Source organism: Perognathus longimembris, chromosome 14 (genome assembly GCF_023159225.1).
Source record: "Perognathus longimembris pacificus isolate PPM17 chromosome 14, ASM2315922v1, whole genome shotgun sequence".
In the NCBI taxonomy this organism is placed as follows: Eukaryota; Metazoa; Chordata; class Mammalia; order Rodentia; family Heteromyidae; genus Perognathus; species Perognathus longimembris.
This window is the reverse complement of record NC_063174.1, coordinates 62,052,376-62,075,691: the sequence shown is the minus strand read 5'-3', so window position 1 is coordinate 62,075,691 and position 23,316 is coordinate 62,052,376. Positions and strand designations below refer to the sequence as shown.

At 74.3% G+C, this 23,316-nt stretch overlaps 2 protein-coding genes across 2 annotated transcripts in view; one reads left to right on the top strand and one right to left on the bottom strand.

The window, feature by feature from the left end:
* The window catches only part of Ahnak2 (AHNAK nucleoprotein 2), a 211,084-nt gene that overhangs the window by 22,494 nt on the left and 165,274 nt on the right, over positions 1–23,316 (top strand).
* Positions 3,402–23,316, bottom strand: part of Cep170b (centrosomal protein 170B) — a 32,784-nt gene continuing 12,869 nt past the window's right edge. Inside the window, 20 exon segments of the mRNA XM_048362644.1 lie at positions 3,402–3,816; positions 4,284–4,335; positions 4,415–4,508; positions 4,820–4,908; positions 5,016–5,156; positions 5,385–5,535; positions 9,212–9,455; positions 11,500–11,686; positions 11,688–12,701; positions 12,703–12,879; positions 12,881–13,125; positions 13,272–13,362; positions 13,797–13,973; positions 14,160–14,866; positions 15,504–15,962; positions 16,227–16,328; positions 17,026–17,164; positions 18,123–18,181; positions 19,082–19,160; positions 19,525–19,614. Of these exon segments, the coding sequence (XP_048218601.1) occupies positions 3,569–3,816; positions 4,284–4,335; positions 4,415–4,508; positions 4,820–4,908; positions 5,016–5,156; positions 5,385–5,535; positions 9,212–9,455; positions 11,500–11,686; positions 11,688–12,701; positions 12,703–12,879; positions 12,881–13,125; positions 13,272–13,362; positions 13,797–13,973; positions 14,160–14,866; positions 15,504–15,962; positions 16,227–16,328; positions 17,026–17,164; positions 18,123–18,181; positions 19,082–19,160; positions 19,525–19,614 (4,545 nt within the window). The 3' untranslated portion in view covers positions 3,402–3,568.

Here is a 23,316-nt window from a genome sequence, read left to right as displayed (position 1 = left end):
GGTGGGGGGCGGTCCTGCCACGCTCAGTGCACGTCCTGCTTTATGTTGCAGAGCCGTGTGCGAGGCTCAGCCAGGGGTGGGAAGGCCTGCGGCCGGCTCCACGCGCGTGCCCCCGGGCCTGGCGACCACGTGCGGGCGCCGCGGGCACAGCCACCGGGCTCCGCGTGAGGCCCGCGACCCGACGCTGGGGCGCCCGGCTCTTTCCGGCCACACGGGGAGCGGGGTGGGTGGCAACGGGGCTCCCCGCACACACCCGGTGCCCGCGTCCCGGCGCCCAGCGTAGAGTGCGCGGGCACACGGTGTCCGAGCGCGAGCCTGGCGGCCTCCGCCCTCCACCCGCCGGGACGGGGCCCATCTCCGCTTCCGGAGGAGCTGGGACCGCGGGCTGGGGACGCGGCGCCCCCCTGGTGGCCCCCTCGAGCTGGGACCGCGGGCTGGGGACGCGGCGCCCCCCCCCCCCGGTGGCCCCCTCGAGCTGGGACCGCGGGCTGGGGACGCGGCGCCCCCCCTCGAGCTGGGACCGCGGGCTGGGGACGCGGCGCCCCCCCGGTGGCCCCCCTCGAGCTGGGACCGCGGGCTGGGGACGCGGCGCCCCCCCGGTGGCCCCCCTCGGAACTGCAGCGTGGATTCCCGCAGAGGAGCCCCTGGGGCCCAGGCCCCCCCCAAAGAGGAGCCAGGGGCAGGCGCTGCTGTGCTGCCATGTGATAGAAGAATGTTTATTTGAACAAATTCCATGACAAATAATATAAAATAACCATTTTCTGACAGACATCCACAAGACCACCTGAGAAGGTACGGACGCCTCGCGGCCAGGCGGGCCGGGGGGGGGGTGGGGCCCGGTGCGGAGGGGCGCGGACTTGTGACGAACAAATGTACAGCGGTGAGCGGGGAGGAGGCGTGGACGACAGTGACCGGCGCGGCGGCCCCGGGACGGGCACGGGCTGACGGCCCCCCCGCCCCGCAGACAGCAGGCTTTCCACGTGGGGACCCGCCCCGGCCCCGCCCCTCGCGTAAACATCGGGTGGGCTGCGGCGGGGCCCCCACCGGCAGCTCAGTGTAAACAGGGAGACCCTCCCCCCCCCCCCCCCGGGCTCCGTCCGTCCGTCCCACACACCTCTGCCCAGCAGCTGGGCCCCCATCCGGGCCCGTCCCCCCACGAAGGCCAGGGGGCCCGGGCATCCCCCCCCCGCACCTGGTCCAGGGGACCCCTCCCGCCCACCAGACAGGCTCTTTGGCTTAGTGCCTGCCGAGCACTGGCCGCCCCACGGGCCGACGGCAGAGGCCCGCCCGGTACACACCCGGCAGCCATCCTGCCCCACCCCCCGGGGCACCGGGGCCCGCGGGAGGCCCAGGGGCCGCACCTAGGCCTGGACCCTCGGGCCAGACGGGCGCCTCCGGAGCCCCGCTGTGCACTCGCTTTGGTCTGTGCCGTGGCCCGTTGGCGGGCGCGGATGGAGCCCGGAGCCCACTCCGGAGGGCTCGGCGGATTTGGCAGTTGTGTTGGCAACGGGGCCCTGTCCTGGGGTTCCTGCCCCTGACGTCTCCACGGCCATCCACCCACTGGGCGGCCCTCCCCCCCCCCCCGCCTCCGGCCGCACGCAGGGCCCCCTGGAGGCCGCGGGGGCCTGGGCTCCAGCCTGGCGGAGGCCGGTGATGGCGCACACGACTCCTCCCCTAAAGCTAACGACAGACACAATGGCGATGGTGAGGGGGGCGTGTGCCCCGGCCCGCCCCAGCCAGGAGGCCCGCAGGGTGGGCGGCGGGGCTGAGGGAGGGCTGGGCACGGGAGGCCCGCGGGGCTGAGGGAGGGCTGGGCGCGGGGCTGAGGGAGGGCTGGGCACGGGAGGCCCGCGGGGCTGAGGGAGGGCTGGGCGCGGGCTGAGGGAGGGCTGGGCACGGGAGGCCCGCGGGGCTGAGGGAGGGCTGGGCGCAGGGCTGAGGGAGGGCTGGGCACCGGAGGCCCGCGGGGTGGGCGCGGGGCTGAGGGAGGGCTGGGCCCAGGAGGCCCGCAGGGTGGGCGGCGGGGCTGAGGGAGGGCTGGGCACGGGAGGCCCGCGGGGCTGAGGGAGGGCTGGGCGCGGGAGGCCCGCGGGGCTGAGGGAGGGCTGGGCGCGGGAGGCCCGCGGGGCTGAGGGAGGGCTGGGCGCGGGAGGCCCGAGGGGCTGAGGGAGGGCTGGGCACGGGAGGCCCGCGGGGCTGAGGGAGGGCTGGGCGCGGGGCTGAGGGAGGGCTGGGCCCGGGAGGCCCGCGGGGTGGGCGCGGGGCTGAGGGAGGGCTGGGCGCGGGAGGCCCGCGGGGCTGAGGGAGGGCTGGCGCGGGGCTGAGGGAGGGCTGGGCACGGGAGGCCGCGGGGTGGGCGCAGGGCTGAGGGAGGGCTGGGCACGGGAGGCCCGCGGGGCTGAGGGAGGGCTGGGCGCGGGGCTGAGGGAGGGCTGGGCACGGGAGGCCCGCGGGGCTGAGGGAGGGCTGGGCGCAGGGCTGAGGGAGGGCTGGGCACCGGAGGCCCGCGGGGTGGGCGCGGGGCTGAGGGAGGGCTGGGCCCAGGAGGCCCGCAGGGTGGGCGGCGGGGCTGAGGGAGGGCTGGGCACGGGAGGCCCGCGGGGCTGAGGGAGGGCTGGGCGCGGGAGGCCCGCGGGGCTGAGGGAGGGCTGGGCGCGGGAGGCCCGCGGGGCTGAGGGAGGGCTGGGCGCGGGAGGCCCGAGGGGCTGAGGGAGGGCTGGGCACGGGAGGCCCGCGGGGCTGAGGGAGGGCTGGGCGCGGGGCTGAGGGAGGGCTGGGCCCGGGAGGCCCGCGGGGTGGGCGCGGGGCTGAGGGAGGGCTGGGCGCGGGAGGCCCGCGGGGCTGAGGGAGGGCTGGGCGCGGGGCTGAGGGAGGGCTGGGCACGGGAGGCCCGCGGGGTGGGCGCAGGGCTGAGGGAGGGCTGGGCACGGGAGGCCCGCGGGGCTGAGGGAGGGCTGGGCGCGGGAGGCCCGCGGGGCTGAGGGAGGGCTGGGCGCGGGAGGCCCGCGGGGCTGAGGGAGGGCTGGGCGCGGGAGGCCCGAGGGGCTGAGGGAGGGCTGGGCACGGGAGGCCCGCGGGGCTGAGGGAGGGCTGGGCGCGGGGCTGAGGGAGGGCTGGGCCCGGGAGGCCCGCGGGGTGGGCGCGGGGCTGAGGGAGGGCTGGGCGCGGGAGGCCCGCGGGGCTGAGGGAGGGCTGGGCGCGGGGCTGAGGGAGGGCTGGGCACGGGAGGCCCGCGGGGTGGGCGCAGGGCTGAGGGAGGGCTGGGCGCGGGAGGCCCGCGGGGCTGAGGGAGGGCTGGGCCCGGGAGGCCCGCGGGGTGGGCGCGGGGCTGAGGGAGGGCTGGGCCCGGGAGGCCCGCGGGGTGAGCGCGGGGCTGAGGGAGGGCTGGGCGCGGGAGGCCCGCGGGGTGGGCGCGGGGCGGAGGGAGGGCTTGGCACGGGAGGCCCCGGCCCCCGGGGGTTATGGCACATGTGGGGTTTTTACAGAGGACCACCCGGCCGGGCAGGCGGCCCGTGGGTGGGGCGGCCACAGGACGCGCGTGCGCGGGGGGCGGGGGACGTGCCGCCGCCTAGATCAGGAACTGCTCGGCGTCCGGGAGGAAGGCGGGCTCCGGCAGGCCCGGCGGCCCGCAGCTGGCGCGCGGCGGGAAGCCCCTCAGCGGCAGGGCCGGCAGCGAGGGCGCCGTGGGGGCCGGCGAGGGGGGGCTCGCGGCCGCCGCCCGGCCCTTCCCGAGCCCCGGCGGGGCCGGGCCTGCAGGAGCCCTGTTTCCTGTCAGCAGGTCCAGGTTGACATTGGGGTCCACGATGGCATTGATGACTGGGGGAGGAGAGGAGGGTCGGGCAAGGCCGAGGGGCGGGGGGGGGGGCCAGGGGACAAAGGCCCAGGGTTGGGGGCCGAGGGGCGGGGGGGGCAGGGGGCAAAGGCCCAGGGATGGGGGCCGAGGGGCGGGGGGGGCAGGGGGCAAAGGCCCAGGGATGGGGGCCCAGGGGCGGGGGGGGCCAGGGGACAAAGGCCCAGGGTTGGGGGCCGAGAGGCGGGGGGGGCAGGGGGCAAAGGCCCAGGGATGGGGGCCGAGGGGCGGGGGGGGCAGGGGGCAAAGGCCCAGGGATGGGGGCCGAGGGGCGGGGGGGGCAGGGGGCAAGGCCCAGGGATGGGGGCCCAGGGGCGGGGGGGGCAGGGGACAAAGGCCCAGGGATGGGGGGCCGAGGGGCGGGGTCCCCAGGGGCGGGGGTCCCCCCGAGTGAGCCCACATACACAGTGCCTCCTCACCGCCCCACACCCACCTTCCAGCTGTTTCTGCACGCGCCGCAGTTCCTTCAGGATGGAGCTGATCTCCTGGGGAGGGAAGAGGAAGTGTGGGCCCCCCCCCCGCCCTCCCGGGGTCCCGGCAGGAGCGGGGTCGGCCGGCCCTCACCTTGTTGGACGTCTTCAGGATGGGCACCTCGTTCTCCGCGTTGACCCTGGCCTCCAGGTCCTCCCAGGCCCCGCCCGTGTTCTGGAAGAGGATCCTGGGACAGACCGGGGACAGGACGGCCTCAGGCAGGGGGACCGCGGGGCTCTCCAGAGCAGCCGCCCCCTCTGCTGCGGGGGGCTCGGGAGGGAAACTGAGGCGGAGGTCGGGGGCAGGGCTGTCTTGGTGTTCATCTCTGCCTGCTGTCCGGGCTGAGGAGGGAGGGAGGAGGCGGGGGCCGGCAGCCCGGCGCAGAGACGCGCAGAGCCCGGCTGCGGGGCACGCGCGCGTCCCTCACGAGGCGCGCCCCCTCCCCTGCCCCCACGGGGCGCCCCCGCCCGCCCCCGCGCCCGCCGCGGGCCGACGCACTTCATCTTCTCCGTGAGGTGCTCCGTGTGCTCCCGGATGGCGTGGGACAGCTGCGACACCGGGTTCAGCATCAGGTTATCGAAGATCACCTGCGGGGGCCGGGGGTCGGGGGTCAGTGCGGCGGCAGGGCCCCCCCCGCCCCCCCGGCGGCAGGGCCCCCCGCCCCCCCCGCCCGGCCGCGCGGGAGGAGCCGTGCCTCCTCACGGTGCCGGGGCCTCGTCCTGGTCAGGCCGTCCGCACAGCCGTCGCTCACGTTCTGGTTGAAGTCCCGAGAGCCCAGGGATCCGGGTGGAACCTTCTGGAAGTTGAGGCTGGCCTCAGGAATGTGCTGCACGAGCTGCGGGGGGGCAGGGCGGGGCGGTGGGCTCACCTGGCGGGGCGGCGAGGGGCCGGGGAGCGGGGGCGCCCCTCCCACGGCGTCGCCCGACGCGAGCTCCGGGGGCACGCGAGCGGGGAGCCGCCCGGCCCACGCTGGCCACGGGCACGGCCAGGAGGGCGGGAGTGGAGCACACGCCGCCACCCTCCGCTCCCCCCTCCCCCCGCCCCCCCCAGGGCGCCCGCTCACCTCCTCCCGGGCGGAGATGGTGGAGGCGGGGCTGCTGGGCATGTTCCCGAGGGAGGGGCTGCGGGGGGGCCCCAGGGAGGCCCCGTCGCCGGCCACGTCATGGATCTCCCTGGCCAAGATCGCCACGTCCTTCACCAGCGTCTGGCTCAGCCTGCGGCCGCCGGGAAGGAAAGCAGAGCCTGAGCCTCTCCAGACAGAGCCGGCGCGGGGCGGCGGGCGCGGCGGGCACAGGGGCGGCGGGCACTGGGGGCGGCGGGCACTGGGGGCGGCGGGCACTGGGGGCGGCCTGCATGGGCGTGGCGGGCACTGGGGCGGCGGGCACTGGGGGCGGCGGGCACTGGGGGCGGCGGGCACTGGGGGCGGCGTGCGTGGGCGTGGCGGGCACTGGGGGCGGCGTGCACTGGGGGCGGCGGGCGTGGCGGGCACGGGGGCGGCGGGCACTGGGGCGGCGGGCACTGGGGCGGCGGGCACTGGGGGCGGCGTGCGTGGGCGTGGCGGGCACTGGGGGCGGTGGGCACTGGGCGTGGCGGGCACGGGCGCGGCGGGCACTGGGGGCGGCGTGCGTGGGCGCGGCGGGCACTGTGGGCAGTGGGCACTGGGGCCGGCGGGCACTGGGGGCGGCGTGCGTGGGCGTGGCGGGCACTGGGGGCGGCGTGCACTGGGGGCGGCGGGCGTGGCGGGCACGGGGGCGGCGGGCACTGGGGGCGGCGGGCACTGGGGGCGGCGTGCACTGGGGGCGGCGGGCGTGGCGGGCACTGGGGGCGGCGTGCACTGGGGGCGGCGTGCGTGGGCGTGGCGGGCACTGGGGGCGGTGGGCACTGGGCGTGGCGGGCACTGGGGGCGGCGTGCACTGGGGGCGGCGTGCGTGGGCGTGGCGGGCACTGGGGGCGGTGGGCACTGGGCGTGGCGGGCACGGGCGCGGCGGGCACTGGGGGCGGCGTGCGTGGGCGCGGCGGGCACTGTGGGCAGTGGGCACTGGGGCCGGCGGGCACTGGGGGCGGCGTGCGTGGGCGCGGCGGGCACTGGGGCGGCGGGCACTGAGGGCGACCGGCACTGGGGGCGGCGTGCGTGGGTGTGGCGGGCACTGGGGCGGCGTGTGTGGGCGCGGTGGGCACTGGGGGCGGCGTGCGTGGGCGCGGTGGGCACTGGGGGCGGCGGGCGTGGGCGCGGCGGGCACTGGGGTCGGCGGGCACTGGGGGCAGTGTGCGTGGGCGCGGCCCTCTCCCGGCCCCCGGTGCGGCGGCGCCAGCCCGGCCTGACAAACTCAGGCTTCTCCCTTCTACTCCAAGCCTCGCGGGGGGGCCGGCAGGGCAGGCTGCCCCCCAGGGTGAGACGGGGCCCACCGGCCTCCACCCGACCAGGCGGTGCGCCAGGGGCAGGGGGGCGGCTCGACGGGGCAGAGGAGGCGGTGGGCGAGAAGCAGCTCCTGCCCCTTCTGCCAAGGCCCCGGCACCGCCAGCCCAGAGCCCCCGGGACCGTGCGCCCCTTCTTGGGGGCCCTTGCTAGGGCCCAAGGCCTGCCGCCTGTCAAGCCGGTCGCCTGCCCTCTGGGACCCTCAGGCCCGTGACCGGCGAGTCCCTCAGGCCAGCCTCTCGCCCTTGGCCTGGAGGGAAGGAGTCCTCTGCTGCCGTCCTTGCAGAGCCGGCCACCCAGGGCCACCCAGGGCCACCCAGGGCCACCCAGGGCCACCCAGGACCTGCCCTGGCCCGGAGCCCACAGAGGACCCATCTTGACTCCAGGTGGCCCTGGAACACGGCCACGCCTCCACTCCAGGACCCCTTACCTGTGCCCCCAGCTCACACTGGGCCCCCCCCCCCGGGGCCTTTGAGCGGGGTGCCGCCCTCCACACATCAAGAGAAAGCAGGATCTCTCCGCCCTCAGGGGCGCCCTGTCTCAGAGCCGCGTCCTGTCTGACACCCTTTCTGGGTCCGGGGGACACGTTGCTCCTGTCTTCTGTGCCCTGCAGGCACCGGGGGCTGGCTGGGCCCCATCAGTCCCCTCTCCTCCCAGCGCTGCCGAGCCCTCCCCTCCGCTCAGCCAGGACGCTGCGTCCAGAGCTCACGCCTGCCTCTGGGGAGCACAACGTCCCCGCTCCCCGCCGCTGTGCAGACAGCGCCACCCCCACCCCCACGCGGGCAGCCGGGAGCTCCGCCTCCACTCCTCATTCTGCGCCCCCCACCCCCTCGGGGGCCGCCTCTGTGGTGAAGATGTCCGCATTCGATCCCCACCCCGGGCCTCTGGCCGCCGCTTCCTCCCGGAGGCCTCAAGCAATCGCGAACGGCACGAACAGAAACACCCGCTGTCTACCTGGGCCCTGGGCTTCTCCTGCGCTTCCACAGCCATCCTAACACTGACCGCTGCTCCGTGATTCCTCCCCACCTCCTGCCCCACGCCCCACTCAGCCCACCAACCGGACGATCCGTCCATTTACCTCACACGTGCGCCTGCTCGCTCATCTACCCATTCGCTCACCCAGACATCCACCTACCAACTGAACCATCTACCCAGTGATCCACCCCCCCACCCACCCAGTGACCCGCCATCTACCCCATCCATCCACCCACCCACCCAGTGATCTGCCATCCACCCCCCCCACCCACCCAGTGATCCACGCACCCATCCCCCCACCTACCCACCCATCCAGTGATCCACCCCCCATCCCCCACCTACCCACCCATCCAGTGATCCACCCCCCATCCCCCCACCTACCCACCCATCCAGTGATCCACCCCCCATCCCCCCCACCTACCCACCCATCCAGTGATCCACCATCCACCCCCCCACCCAGTGATCCGCCACCCACCCCCTCACCCCCACCCACCCAGTGATCCGCCATCCACCCCCCCACCCAGAATCCGCCATCCACCCCCCCACCTACCCACCCATCCAGTGATCCACCCTCTATCCCCCCACCCATCCAGTGATCACCATCCATCCCCCCACCCATCCATCCAGTGATCCACGCACCCATCCACCCCCCCACCTACCCACCCATCCAGTGATCCACCCTCTATCCCCCCATCCATCCAGTGATCCACGCACCCATCCCCCCACCCACCCATCCACCCATCCAGTGATCCACCATCCATCCCCCCACCCATCCATCCAGTGATCCACGCACCCATCCCCCCACCCACCTAGTGGTCAACCATCCATCTGTCCACCCATCCAGTGATTTACCCACCCACCCATCCATCCACTCACCCACCCATCCAGTGATCCATCCACCCATCCATCCAATGATCTAACCACCCACTCATCTGTCCACCTATACATCTGTTGGGTTTCCCACGGGCTCATGTGTTGAATGTCTGGTCCACAGCTAGTGGTGCTATTTTGGGAGGTTGTGAGAACTTCAGGAGACAGGACTTGGCTGGAAGTAGGTCACTGTGGGTGGGTCCTAGGAGATATGCCATTCCCGGCTTCTTTCCATCTACCTTTCTTTGCTTCCTATCCACCGTGAGGTGAGCGCTTTCTCTGCCACACGCTCTAGCTACCGTAACGGGGCCCAGTGAGCACGCGCTGGAGCCTCTGAAACTGTGAGCCCAAACCCACCATTCCTGTCGTTAAGGTGTTCCCACGAGGTTTGGTCACAGCCACATAGAAATGACGAATACGCCACTCACCAGCCCACCCGGTCCATCTCCCTACCTGCCCACCCGTCCTCCCTCCACCCGTCCATCTTCCCACAGCCCCTCCACGCGTCCTTTCACCACGCGTTCCCACGCCTCCGCCCCCCACCCCCCCACCCAGGCGTGCTCCAAACCCACTCGGGGCGGAGGGAGAGCAGAGCTCTCGCCGAGCGCCTCCTCCGAGGGCCCGCTCACCTGGCGATCTCGGCGATCTCCGCCGTCTGCACGATGAAACCGTAGGGGCCGGGCTCCTCCTCGTCGTCGTCGGTGTCGCGCGGGCCGGGGGCCCGGGATCGAGCCCGGCCGGAGCCGCCGGCCCGCTGGGTCTGCGTGGCTGTTGAGGCATGGGAGCGTGTGTGTTTGGGGGAGCCGTGGTGGGAGCCGTACTCCTCCTCGGAGGTGGACGTGTAATCCGAGCCCTGCTGCCGCCGACGCGTGTCTGGGCGAGTGGATGGGTTTCAGAAGCAAAACAGAACAGAGCAGCGCTCAGACCTTCTGGTGGGGCCCTGCACGGCGGGGCAGGCCGGGCGGCGGGGGGCACCCGTGCCCAGAAAACCCCCGACAAAAGCATCGCAGCCGCCCAGCACCCGGTGAGGCCACCGCCACCCGCACCCCTCAGGCAAGTGTGCGCCTTGCGGATGGAAGCCAGCCCAGGGTGGACGCCTGGGTGAGTGTGCCCCTTACACATGGAAGCCAGCCCCTGGTGAGTGTGCCCCTTACACATGGAAGCCAGCCCCTGGTGAGTGTGCCCCTTACACATGGAAGCCAGCCCTGGGTGGACACCTGGGTGAGTGTGCACCTTACACATGGAAGCCAGCCCCTGGTGAGTGTGCACCTTACACATGGAAGCCAGCCCTGGGTGGACGCCCAGGTGTGCACCTTACAGATGGAAGCCAGCCCTGGGTGGACACCCCCAGCCGAGTGTGCACCTTACACATGGAAGCCAGCCCTGGGTGGACGCCCAGGTGTGCACCTTACACATGGAAGCCAGCCCTGGGTGGACACCTGGGTGAGTGTGCACCTTACACATGGAAGCCAGCCCTGGCGAGTGTGCACCTTACACATGGAAGCCAGCCCTGGGTGGACACCTGGGTGAGTGTGCACCTTACACATGGAAGCCAGCCCTGGGTGGACACCTGGGTGAGTGTGCACCTTACACATGGAAGCCAGCCCAGGGTGGACGCCTGGGTGAGTGTGCACCTTACACATGGAAGCCAGCCCCTGGTGAGTGTGCACCTTACACATGGAAGCCAGCCCCTGGTGAGTGTGCACCTTACACATGGAAGCCAGCCCCTGGTGAGTGTGCACCTTACACATGGAAGCCAGGCCTGGGTGGACACCCCCAGCCGAGTGTGCACCTTACACATGGAAGCCAGCCCTGGGTGGACGCCCAGGTGTGCACCTTACACATGGAAGCCAGCCCTGGGTGGACACCCCCAGCCCAGGTGTGCACTTGCAGATGGGAGTCGACCCTTGGCGGCAGGGAAGGGTGCTGGCAGAGCAGGGCTCAGCCGGGCCTGGGGAGAGCCTGTCCAGCGGGCCTGGGGAGAGCCCGTCAGCGGGCCTGGGGAGAGCCCGTCAGCGGGCCTGGGGAGAGCCTGTCCAGCGGGCCTGGGGAGAGCCCGTCAGCGGGCCTGGGGAGAGCCCGTCAGTGGGCCTGGGGAGAGCCTGTCCAGCGGGCCTGGGGAGAGCCTGTCCAGCGGGCCTGGGGAGAGCCCGTCAGCGGGGAGGGCCAGCCCCAGGGCCCGGGTGACGCACTCCTCCGGCAGCCCTTGGGGATGGGCTCTGGGGGCAGCCGCGTGGAGGAACTGCTTGCCCGGCCTGCTGGGAACCCGCAAGCAGGTCTGGATAGCCAAGGCGTGCTAAGGGATGGGGCTGCAGGGCCGCAGGTCCCCCGGGCAGAGCTGCGGCCACGGCCGCCACGGCCCCCACGGCCCCCACGGCCCCCACGGCCCGGTCCAGTCCACAGCGGAGGGGGTGGGGCCGGGGACAGAAGCTGCGGGGGGGGGCGGGGGGGGGCAGAAGCACCAGGCTGCACCAATCCACTCAGTCTACTCACGCTGCTTCCCGGACGGGATGGGTTCCCTTCCCCCCGGGGTTCCCATCCCCCCCACCCCCCTCCCCCCCATCCCCCTCCACCCCCACCCGGCCTCCCCGCCTCACTGCACACAGGGACCTCAGAGTGCAGATGGGGGCGCGGCTCACGGGGGCGCAGCCCGACCCCCTCAGCCCTGGGCCTGTGGCCTCAGGAGGGCACTGGCCCCCAGCAGATGGGCACAGAGGCCTCCACCGGGCTTCACGTCCCCCAAAGCACCGGGGGCAGCGAGCCCCAGCCGAGCCCCACTCGGGGGCTGGAAAAGCCCCTGCTGTCCCCCCCGGCCCCGGGGGGCCCTCGAGAGGAGCGCGGCAGGCCCGCCCTGCACGCGGGGCCGGTGCCCGTGTGTACGTCTGCCCCAGGCCTCCCCCCCCCCCCAGCTACTCACGGGAGGCGTATCTGGCGCTGCCGGGCCGGGCCCGGCTGAAGGGCTGGCGGGCCCCGGTGCTGGCGGCGGCGGCGGCGGCGGCCTTCCTGGCGGCGGCCCGGGCCTCGGCCACGGTGGGCTTGCGGCTGCCGCAGTACAGCTCGGCGCTGCGGCCGGAGAAGCCGGTGCGGGCGGGGGCGGGGGGCGGGCTCCGCGTCGCCGGGCGCGGTGAAGGAGCCGGCCCGCTTGCGGGGCATGGCCAGGATGTCCAGGCGCGTCAGCTTCTTGGCCTGCTCGGGCGGGGCGGGCGCCCGCTCCCCCTCCGCGGCCTCGGTGTCGGACGCCTCCCCCAGCCGGGCCCGCCGCAGCCGGGAGGCCCGGGTGGGCCGGGGGGTGGACAGGCTGTTGGAGCGGGTCAGGGCCTGCTGCACCTTCTGGGCGCCGGGGGAGACGCGGCTCTGCTCCTCCCGGGGGGCGGGGGGCGGCGGGGAGGGCGCGGGCTTCCGCCGGGGCCCGGGGGCCTCGGGGCCCTCGTGCTGGGAGGCGACCGCGTCGGGGCCGGGCGGGGCGTCGAGGCCGGGGCCCCGCTCCGCGTCCGGCCAGTCCAGGGACCCGCGGGAGCCGTGGCCGCACCGCACGGCGGGGCGCCGGCCCGGATCCGCCGGGCGCGGCCGCTTCTCCCCCGGGGCGGCGCCCCCGGAGCCCGGCGCCTCCGGCGGGGACGGCGGGCTCTCCTTCCGGGGCCCCGGGGTCCGGGGGGTGGTGGGGCTGGGTCCGTTCCTGCCGCTGAGCAGGCTGACGGTGCTGGCGGTGTCCGCGTCCGAGTCCCCGGACAGGGAGTCCTCCGGGGGCCCGGGGGCGCCCGCCCCGGCCTCCGGCTCGGGGGCCTTGCAGAGCAGCCGGGCCTCCAGGGCCGCCAAGGCCGTCTCGGTCTCCTTCAGGATCAGGCGGGTGTCCGGGGCCTGGGGATCCCCGCGCGAGGCCCGGGCGGCCGCCAGGTCCCGCAGCAGGGGGTGGCTGGCGACGCGGGGCGGCCTGCCGGGCGCCGGGGGGCCCCCATCGGGCTCCTTGGTGAAGCTCTCCTGTCGGACGAAGGCCGGGGTCTCCCTGGGAGGGGCCGGGCCGGGGCCGCCGGGCTCGGGGGAGCGCCCGGCGCGCAGCTGGAGGGCCACCCTCCCGCCGGCGCTGACGCGGCCGCCGTCCTTCGCGGGGGGGGCCGGGGGGGGCCGCCCGCCCCGGGCCTTCCGCCTCCCCGGGGGCCACTCGCGGTTTCCGGGGGAAGGCGGGCTCCCCGTTCTGGTCTCCGATGAAGAAGGAGGCGGGGGCCGGCTCCCCGGGGGCCCGCGGGCCCCGGGCCCGGACGGCCATCTCCTGGGGACTCGGGCGCCGCTCCCCCCTGCCGCTCGGGGCCCAGGCCCCCGTCTGACCCGCTGGCGTCGCTGAGGCTGTCGGGGTCCAGGTCCTCCTGGCCCGGGAGGCGGCCGGCCGGCTCCCCGCCCGGCTCCGGCGGCCCCGGCCCAGGCCTCCTGGCCCCCTCGGGCCCCGCGGGGCCGTCGGCCCTCTCGCCGGGCAGCTGGGGAAGCAGTCGCCGCGTGCGCGCAGGCGGGGCCCCCTCCGGCTCCCCCGTTCTGGGTCCCGGGCCGTCCTCTGCAAAGCACGGAGCCAGTCCCGTCACGGCGGCCGCGGGCCCTGGGCACCCGAGCCGCCCGCGGGCCCCTCCCTCCCAAGGCACCAGGGCCCGGCCGGGCCGGTGGCCAGCGCCCTGCTCCGGCGAGGTCCCCGGGGTCACGAACCTGCCGGGCCCGGGTCTGAGTAGCTATCGGCCAGGCTGGCCCAGCGGGACACCCACTTCTGAGCCCCCGGCGAGCCTGGGACCAGGTGGCCCTGCAGGGAGGAGAGCGGGGCGGGGCCTGAGCCGGGAGCGAGGCGGGGAAGGGGCCCGCACCACCTGCCCACCACCCTGGCCGCACACGCGCCCCGGCGGGCACGGCGGGCCTCAGCTGAGAGCGCCGGGGCCTCGGGGCCGGCCCCGCGGAGGAAGCCCGCACAGACCCCGGCGGGCACGGCGGGCCTCAGCTGAGAGCGCCGGGGCCTCGGGGCCGGCCCCGCGGAGGAAGCCCGCACAGACCCCGGCGGCGGCGCCCCTCGGCCCCGGCCTCCCGGGGGCCGCTCACCCCGGGGCTGGCCCTCCCCGCTCCAGGCTGGCGTGGGCCGGCCTGCCAGGAGCGCCGGCCCTGGAGGAGAGGCCCCGCCCAGCCCACCCGGGCTGCCGCCGCGGGCCTGGCCCCTTCCTTCCAGAGCGGCCTCCAGGCCGGTACCTGGTGCTCCGTCTGGGGGGCCGCACCCGGGGGCCGGGAGGCAAACTCCTGCAGCAGCGCCATTCTCTGGGCCACGCCCCCGTCCACGGAGTCTTCCCTGTCCCCCCCTTTGATGACGGGGCGGAAGGTGGCGTTGGACACTCTGGAAAGTTCTGGGGCCTCAAACACCCCAAACACCTGCCAGAAGAAAAGCACACAGAGGGTCAGAGGCGCCCAGCCATGGGCGGGGCCTGGCCAGCGGGGGGCGGCCAGAGGGCAGCTCGGCGTTGAGGCCTCCTCCTCCCGCCCCCTCCTGCCCGCCGGACCAGCCATTCGAGCTAGGACGGGGCTGAGGCACGTCGGTGCCCCCCCCCCCCCCCGCACCTGGTCGATCATCTTCCGGGCCTCCTCCACCTCCCGGTCCTGTGCTTCCGTCTCGATGGTGTAGGTGCCCGCGTCGCTCAGGCTGTCCTCCTCCTCCTGCCGGCGGGCCTTCGTCAGCTGGGGGTCGGCCGGCGGGGGCGGGGGGGTGGGCGGGGCCGCGGGGCTGGCCGAGCAGGGCGTCGGGGGGCCGGGCGGCCCCGGGGGCGCCCGCTCCGGGCCCGGCCGGGGGGCCGGGGAGCCGTCGCGCAGGCCCTGGGCCGCGAAGTCCTGGGCCAGGCGGGAGCGGTGCCCCACGCTCCCGAAGGGGCGGGCGGGGGCGCGGGGGGCGGGCGCGGGGCCCCCCGGCCGCTCCTCCGGCCTGTCCCGCTTGAGCGAGCCGGCCCGCGGGGGCCCCCCGCCGGCCGGGGCGCGGGCCGGGGGGCCGGGGCGCTCTCGGTCCGCGGGCCCCGGGGCGCGGCGCTTGTCCGTCTTGGGGTCCCCCGGCGGGGCGTGCGTGAAGGACTGCGAGCGCTTCTTGCGAGGCGTGTCCTCGTCGAAGAACTCGATGACGAAGGCCTGCTGGTTGTGCAGCAGCTCCTGGGGGTCCCGCCGGATCTGCCGCTGCAGCCGCGCCGGCTCCCCGCCCGCCTCCGCCGCGGCCCCGCCCGCGCCCGCCTTCGCCAGCGGGTCCTCCGAGTCGCTCTGGGTGCCGTCCTCGTGCTTGTGGCCTGGGGAGCCCCAGGGGTCGGAAAGGGTCCTCGGTACTGGGGACACGGCCGCCTCGCACCCCCGGGCGGCGCACACACAAGGCCTCGTGGGTAAAGCAAACGCGGCCCCCGCACGGGAGCCCAGCACACGGAACGGACCCCACACGCTGCCCGAGACCGGGCAGGGGGTCCTCGGGGAACGCACGGGAAAGGGAAGACCAGCCAAGCCAGCTGGGCACGCCGCGCCTGCCCCCCGACCCCCGATGCAGCGAGCCCGGGCTAGGGCACGCCAGGCCTGCCCCCCAACCCCCGATGCAGCGAGCCCGGGCTAGGGCACGCCGGGCCTGCCCCCCGGTGCAGTGAGCCCAGGCTAGGGCGCCCCGGGCCTACCCCCCGGTGCAGCGAGCCCAGGCTAGGGCACCCCGGGCCTACCCCCCGACCCCCGGTGCAGCGAGCCCGGGCTAGGGCACGCCGGGCCTGCCCCCCGGTGCAGCGAGCCCAGGCTAGGGCACCCCGGGCCTACCCCCCGACCCCCGGTGCAGCGAGCCCAGGCTAGGGCGCCCCGGGCCTGCCCCCCATCCCAGATGCCCAGGGCCCACGGGGACCGACTCACGGGGCCCCGCCTGCCCCAGGCCGGGCGGCCGCGGGGCGCCCTCACCTTTCAGGGTGCGGCTGTGGACCGGCAGGTCGCTCTTGGTGCTGTGGCGGTCATCGCCCGCGCCCGGCCGGGGCAGCAGGCTGGGGTCATTCTGCACCAGCCAGTCGGCCACCTTGGTCTGGGCCGAGACCATGTCCCCGGGGGAGGCCTCCTGGCCCGGGGTCCGCCGCTGGCGCAGGGAGAACTTGGTGATGTGGTCCTTGATCTTCACCTTCCCCGGGCTGCAGTCGTCAAACTCGATGGTGAAGGAGGCGTGGCTCTGCACCACGGGGGCCGTCCCTCCGCCGTCCCCCTCCCTGTCCTTGGTGGGCGCCTCGGGGGGCTGCCATGGCCGCGGCGTCTCCTTGGTGGGGATCTCAAAGTAGCTGGGCTCGCGCCGGAACGGATAGCCCTGGTGCTCCGGGGCGGCGGGGGGCCCGTCCAGCTCCGCCCCCTGCGTCGGCGGCTCCCTGGGGCGCTCTGGAGGGACACGGCCCCGGACCGGCCGCTCTCGGTCACCCTTTCCCTCCCCCGGCCCGGCCGCCTGGCCCCTCCCCCTGCTGAGTGCCCGGCCCGGCCGCCCCTCCTCCCCTGCGCTGTGAGCCGCGGCCGGGGGGGCGGGGGAGGCCCACCTGGGTAGGGGGGAGGCCCACCTGGGTAGGGGTGGGGGGGGCCCACCTGGGTAGGGGGGAGGCCCACCTGGGTAGGGGTGGGGAGGCCCACCTGGGTAGGGGGGAGGCCCACCTGGGTAGGGCTCCTCCTGGCGCTGGTCCTCAGGGGCGGCGCCATCGTCCTCCCCCCACCAGGAGGGCTGCCCGTACAGGGGCGTGCGGTAAGCCGTGGCCTCTGTGGGGGAGCAGCGCCCAGACCCCGGTAACGGCGGCGCCCGCCGCGGAGCTGCCGCACCGGCCGGGCTCAGGGCCGCCCGCGTGGCGCATGGCCGACCCCGGCCAGCGGCTGCCCCCGCCATCCCCGCCCTGGCTGCCCCCGCCATCCCCGCCCTGGCTGCCCCCGCCATCCCCGCCCTGGCTGCCCCCGCCATCCCCGCCCTGGCTGCCCGCCCGCGTCTCCCCGTGCGCCGCGTCCACTTTGGGGGCCCAGGAGGCGGCCTCGGGGCGATGCCAAGCACCGCCTCCCGCCGCGAGCCCTCCCGGCCCACACCCACGGGCTCCGGCGGCTCGGAGGACGTTCCGGAAATCCCCCCCCCCCGCCCCGTTCCCAGTGGACGGCCGCCCCCGGGGAAGCCGTGCCCCTCGAGGCCCACCCGTGCCCCCCTCCCAGGCCGGCCGGCAGCTCCCGGCTCCGTGCGGGGGCGGGGGTGAGCCTCCCCGCCTCGGCCGGCTGCCTCCCCTCCCTGCTCCCCCCTCCCGGCTCCCCCCTCCCCGCCCACCCCCGGCTGCGGAGGGCGCCGGGGACCGGGAGGCCGGCGGGGAGAGGGGTCCCGGGGGACTTGGCACGGGGGGGCGGTGGCCGGGCAGGGCCGCGGCGGCCCCGTCTGCCCCCCTCTTCCCGGCCGGGCCCTGCTCCCACCCCCAGGGCCTACCTGCGCCGGGCCTTCGGTCCCCTTTCTCGGGCCTGGGGTGGGTGGACTCGCAGTAGGGTGCGGGCTCCTGCAGGGGCTCCGCCCTCTTGGGCAGGGAGGCCTGGACGTTCACCTGCAGCTGGCTGGTGTACTTCTCATGCTGAGGACAGACGGGGGGTGGGGGGGGAGCGGGGTCAGCCCTGGGACGCCCTCACCCACGGCAGGTCCCGAGTGCGAGACCTGCCCGGGGGAGCCGGGGGCCCAGGCCACGAGGTCCTCCGCGTGGCGCCCTGAGCAGGGCCCTGCCCCGCACCCCAAGGCCCACACGCCAGGGAGGGCGAGAGGCCTCGCCTGACACAAGGCACCCAGAATCCTCACGCCCCCCCCCCCGGGCCCTGGCCACACACGACGCCCCAGGGATGCACCACTGCCCTGGCCACCGCTCCCGTCCTCCCCAGACACCCTGTCGGTCAGGACCGTCCTCGACGCCAGGGGCTCAGGCCTGTCACCCCAGCGACTCCGGAGGCCGAGCGCCGAGGACGGCAGTTCAAAGCCAGGCGAGTCACCGAGTCTATGAGCCCCTTATCCCCAATGAGCCGCCCGGACACTCGCAGTGGAGCTGGGGCTCAAGTGGTAGCGCGCCGGACTTGAGCACGAAAGTTCAGGGACAGCGCCCAGGCCGTGAGTTCAAGCCTGGGATCAGGACGCGCGTGCGCACGTGCGCACACACCCACACCCACGTCGCTCCTCACCTTGCCCCCCCCACCCGTGGCGCTCCCAGCAGGCTCCCGCCCCTCTCGTCCGCTGACCCAGCAGGCCCCCGGGCCGCCGGTCTCCCTGCTCGGCCTGTCCATCAAACTCCCCCAGGATGGCGCTGAAAGCTTCAGCCGCAGGAGGCGGGCCACGCGCCCTCACCCTCGCTCTACCCCACCCAGCGACCCCTCCACCAGCCCCGAGAGAGGGCGGCTGCATCCTCGCCGGCTAGACCGGGTCTGCAGGCGGAACGGGCCGGGCCGGGCTGACTCATGACACCCCAGCCGGGACGGGAGCCTCGGGCAGGGAGAGCCGGCGGCGGGGCGGCGGGGGCAGAGGTCCCCGGGGGGGCGGGCGGCACTGACCTTGAGCGCCTCCTCAGGGACGCGGTGCAGCACCCGCTCCAGCACGTACATGTTGGGATGTGGCTGTGTTAAGGAGAAGACAGCGCGGGAGCCGGAGGCCCGGGGCCAGGCCAACGGGAGGAGGGCTCCTTCCTGGGGCGGCCCGGCCCCGGTACACACACACATACACACTCACAAATGCACACATGCACACACGCACACACTCACAAATGCACACATGCACACACATGCACACACACATGGCCAACGGGAGGAGGGCTCCTTCCTGGGGCAGCCCGGCCCCGATATACACACACACTCACAAATGCACACATACACACACATGCACACACTCACAAATGCACACATACACACATACACACTCACACGGCCAACGGGAGGAGGGCTCCTTCCTGGGGCAGCCCGGCCCCGATATACACACACACTCACAAATGCACACATACACACACTCACAAGTGCACACATACACACATACACACACTCACACGGCCAACGGGAGGAGGGCTCCTTCCTGGGGCAGCCCGGCCCCGATACACGCACACAGACACACACTCACAAGTGCACACATACACACATGCACACACACACACGGCCAACAGGAGAAGGGCTCCTTCCTGGGGCGGCCCGGCCCCGATACACACACACAGACCCACACACATGCATGCATGAACACTCCCCCCCAGACACACACACACATACACAGGCACACTCCCCCCACAGACAGACAGACACACATACACACTGCAAGCTGAGAACACACCAGGTCCGGCCTGGTGGCCTCAGGGTCAAGCCAAGACCCAAAGAGTAGTGGGTTGTCCCCCAAGCCGTGCAGGACCTCAAGGCCGGGACACGGGACAAGCAGCGAGCCCAGGCCTAGCTGCCCGGAGCAAGGACGCCTGCAGCCCTGGAGGAGCCGGGAAGGGCGGGAGGAGGCGAGGGCCCGCTCAGGGAAAGGATATCATAGCCGAAGCGGATGACATCATTGAGCCTCAGCGTGACATACTTCTGATCTGGGATGCGTACGTCGTTCACAAACGTCTGTGAAGAGGAGGAGGGAAGCACAGGACGGCAGTCAGCCTTCCCGTGCCCCGGCTGAGCTCCACGCCTGGGAACACACCTCTCTGGGGTGCCCAGATCAGGCCGGGACGGGGCCCTCGGGGACCCCGAGCCCGCCCACGCATCGAGGCGGTCTGCTCACCACCCGTGCCCGGGCAGGGCCGTCTCTGTCCTTCCGGCCCGCACACCTGGCCGGCTCTCCCCAGCCGGGCTCCCCTGCCGCCTGGCCTCCTCCCTGCCCCTCTGTCCACACAGCAGCCCGCGTGGCTGGTCTCGGGAGCGGGGCGGGATGGGGAGGGAGGAGGGGGCGGGGCGGGAGCTGGGGCCGCAGCCCTGGGGCACTCACCCCGTTGAGGCTGCCCAGGTCTTTCACCCAGTGCTCATCTCGGTCCTGGTCGTAGTTGATGACAGCGTGCTGCTTGTCCACACTGCGGGACTGGGGAGCACAAGGAGGACCTCAGGCACACAGCCCTGAGGGACCCCGGGGGCAGAGCCCCCCCCCGGGGGCAGAGCCCCCCACAGCCCTGAGGGACCCCAGGGGGCAGAGCACCCCACAGCCCCCGAGGGACCCCGGGGGCAGAGCCCCCCCCACAGCCCCCGAGGGACCCCAGGGGCAGAGCACCCCACAGTCCCAGGGCCCCCCACAGCCCTGAGGGACCCCAGGGGGCAGAGCCCCCCACAGTCCCAGGGCCCCCCACAGCCCTGAGGGACCCCAGGGGCAGAGCCCCCCGCAGCCCCCAAGGGACCCCAAGGGCAGAGCCCCCTGCGGCCATGCCCACCACAGTGCCCGTACTTGCTCTTGAGCCTGGGGACCAGAGCCAGGCGGGCACATGGAGCATGCCCCCAAAAGCCACCGCAAGACACGGGGCACCCCCACCCCGGGCCGCCTTGAGGCCTCGCCCAGGGCCGCCCTCCCCCGCACCCCGTCCCGGTCCAGGCGTGGGACAGGCCCTTCCCTCCCGAGGGCAGGCGGGGGAGGCCGGCACAGGGCCCTGAGGGGGAGGACAGGGCGCAGCTGGGAGCAGTGCTCCCCCGGCTACCCAGGGCCCGGGCGGTGGGGGGGCTCCCTCGACCCCCACCTGCCTGCCCCTGCTCAGACACCTCAACAGACAACGGGAACTCCCACCCGGGCCGTCTCATCTTCCCTGGGACCCCTTGCCAGGACAGCCGCCAGCTTCCTCCTGCCCCCACCCCCCCAGTCAGGATCACAGCCAAGGGCCACCCCCCCCCAGTCAGGATCACAGCCAAGGGCCACCCCCCCAGTCAGGATCACAGCCAAGGGCCAGCCCCCCAGTCAGGATCACAGCCAAGGGCCAGCCCCCCCCAGTCAGGATCATAGTCAAGGGCCAGCCCCCCCCCAGTCAGGATCACAGCCAAGGGCCAGCCCCCCCCAGTCAGGATCATAGTCAAGGGCCACCCCCCCCCAGTCAGGATCACAGCCAAGGGCCAGCCCCCCCAGTCAGGATCATAGTCAAGGGCCAGCCCCCCCCAGTCAGGATCATAGTCAAGGGCCAGCCCCCCAGTCAGGATCATAGCCAAGGGCCAGCCCCCCAGTCAGGATCACAGCCAAGGGCCACCCCCCAGTCAGGATCATAGTCAAGGGCCACCCCCCCCCCAGTCAGGATCACAGCCAAGGGCCACCCCCCAGTCAGGATCATAGTCAAGGGCCACCCCCCCCCCAGTCAGGATCACAGCCAAGGGCCAGCCCCCCAGTCAGGATCATAGCCAAGGGCCAGCCCCCCAGTCAGGATCATAGTCAAGGGCCAGCCCCCCCCAGTCAGGATCATAGTCAAGGGCCAGCCCCCCAGTCAGGATCACAGCCAAGGGCCAGCCCCCCAGTCAGGATCATAGCCAAGGGCCAGCCCCCCCAGTCAGGATCATAGCCAAGGGCCAGCCCCCCAGTCAGGATCATAGTCAAGGGCCAGCCCCCCAGTCAGGATCATAGTCAAGGGCCAGCCCCCCAGTCAGGATCATAGTCAAGGGCCAGCCCCCCAGTCAGGATCATAGTCAAGGGCCAGCCCCCCAGTCAGGATCATAGTCAAGGGCCAGCCCCCCAGTCAGGATCATAGCCAAGGGCCAGCCCCCCAGTCAGGATCACAGCCAAGGGCCAGCCCCCCAGTCAGGATCATAGTCAAGGGCCAGCCCCCCAGTCAGGATCATAGCCAAGGGCCACCCCCCCCAAGTTAGGATCATAGCCAAGGGCCACCCCCCCAGTCAGGATCATAGCCACGGGCCGCCCTCCCCCCAGTCAGGACACAGTCTGTGTCACCAGTATGAGCCACTGCGCCCCCCCCAGCCTCCATCCCCACCCCACGGGTCGCCCCTACTGCCTGAGGAGCCACAGGCCTGGGCCCAGCGGGAGGGAGGGAGGCGGCAGCCTTTGACCCAGCCAGGGCACCAGGGACAGTGGGTGCCCGGGGCTCGGGCCGCCCTGGGGACCCCAGCAGCAGCCCCTTTGACGGGAGGTCTGCCGCTGTCCCTCCTGGGAGGAGGAGGGCCACCACCGCCCTCCCCCCGGGCGCGGGGCCGGTTAGGGGGTCCCCTCCGAGGCAGGGGCTGCAGAGAGGGGCAGGGGCCCCGTCACCCCCGCTGAGCCCAGCTCTCATCTCGGGCCCTGGCGAGGAGCCGCGCGGACAGACACGGCCCTGGAGCTGGGCGGCCCGAGGCGGCGCCCGAGCCCGGCCCCCCGCGCGGGCGGCCGGCTCTGACGGGGGGTGGGGGGTAGAAGACAGCACGAGCAGCAACGTGAGGGGCCTGCACCCCAGGTCTCCCGGGACGTGCCATCCTTGAGTGACCTCCGCCCGGCTCTGAGGGCCGGCCTCCGCGCACGGCCCCGCCCCGGCCCCGCCCCGGCCCCGCCCCGGCCCCGCCCCGGCCCCAGGCTGCCCCCAAACACACCGTGGGCAGTTGGGGGGCTGACACGGAGACCTGCAGCCCTGTCCCCAGATTCCGCTTCTGACTTGGCCCAAAGCCCTCATCCCAGGCTGATCCCACAGCAAGCTGCTCCTTCCCACCCCCGTCCTGGGGCCCCAGGCCCGGGGGTCACGCCGGACACCAGCCTCAGCCGCCAGCCCTCCCGCAGGCCAGGGTCACACCAGACACCAGCCTCAGCCGCCAGCCCTCCCGCAGGCCAGGGTCACGCCAGACACCAGCCTCAGCCGCCAGCCCTCCCGCAGGCCAGGGTCACGCCAGACACCAGCCTCAGCCGCCAGCCCTCCCGCAGGCCAGGGTCACGCCAGACACCAGCCTCAGCCGCCAGCCCTCCCGCAGGCCAGGGTCACGCCAGACACCAGCCTCAGCCGCCAGCCCTCCCGCAGGCCTGGGGGTCACACCAGACACCAGCCTCAGCCGCCAGCCCTCCCGCAGGCCAGGGTCACACCAGACACCAGCCCTCCCCCAGGCCCGGGGGTCACACCAGACACCAGTCCTCCCCCAGGCCTGGGGGTCACGCCAGACACCAGCCCTCCCGCAGGCCAGGGTCACGCCAGACACCAGCCCTCCCGCAGGCCGGGGGTCGCGCCGGTCGCCAGCCCTCCCGCAGGGCCCCAGCCCGTCTCCTGAGGTCTTGGGAGGGGAGGGTGCTCACTGGGACACTGCCACCTCTTCCTTCAGGCCTCTAGGCTCCTGGCTGGGGGGCCTGGGGGCCACCCCCTCCCCGTATCTGGCTGCACGGAGGGTCCCCACGAGTCCCTGTTCGTGCCTGCTCTGCCCACCTACGCCACCCCTGCCGGCCAGGGCCCTGTTCTCAGACACAGCCTGGCCAAAGCCCTCCTGGATGGCAGGAGTGCCAGGACCCACCCAGGCCCTCTTCCGGAAACTTCCCTCCCACCTCCCACCTCCGGCCCACAGCGGATTCCACCCAGGCCAGCCACACGGCCTACAACCAGCCCACCCGGCCACGCACACACCGGAACTGCGGGAAAGAACGAGGCCGCAAGGAACACGGAGGGCAGCGCGGGCCTCACCGCAGGCAGCCGCGGAGGCGACCCGGGGTCTGCGTGTGCTCACCACGAGTGCGACCCGGGGTCTGCGTGCTCACCACGAGTGCGACCCGGGGTCTGCGTGTGCATGCTCACCACGAGTGCGACCCGGGGTCTGCGTGTGCTCACCACGAGTGCGACCCGGGGTCTGCGTGCTC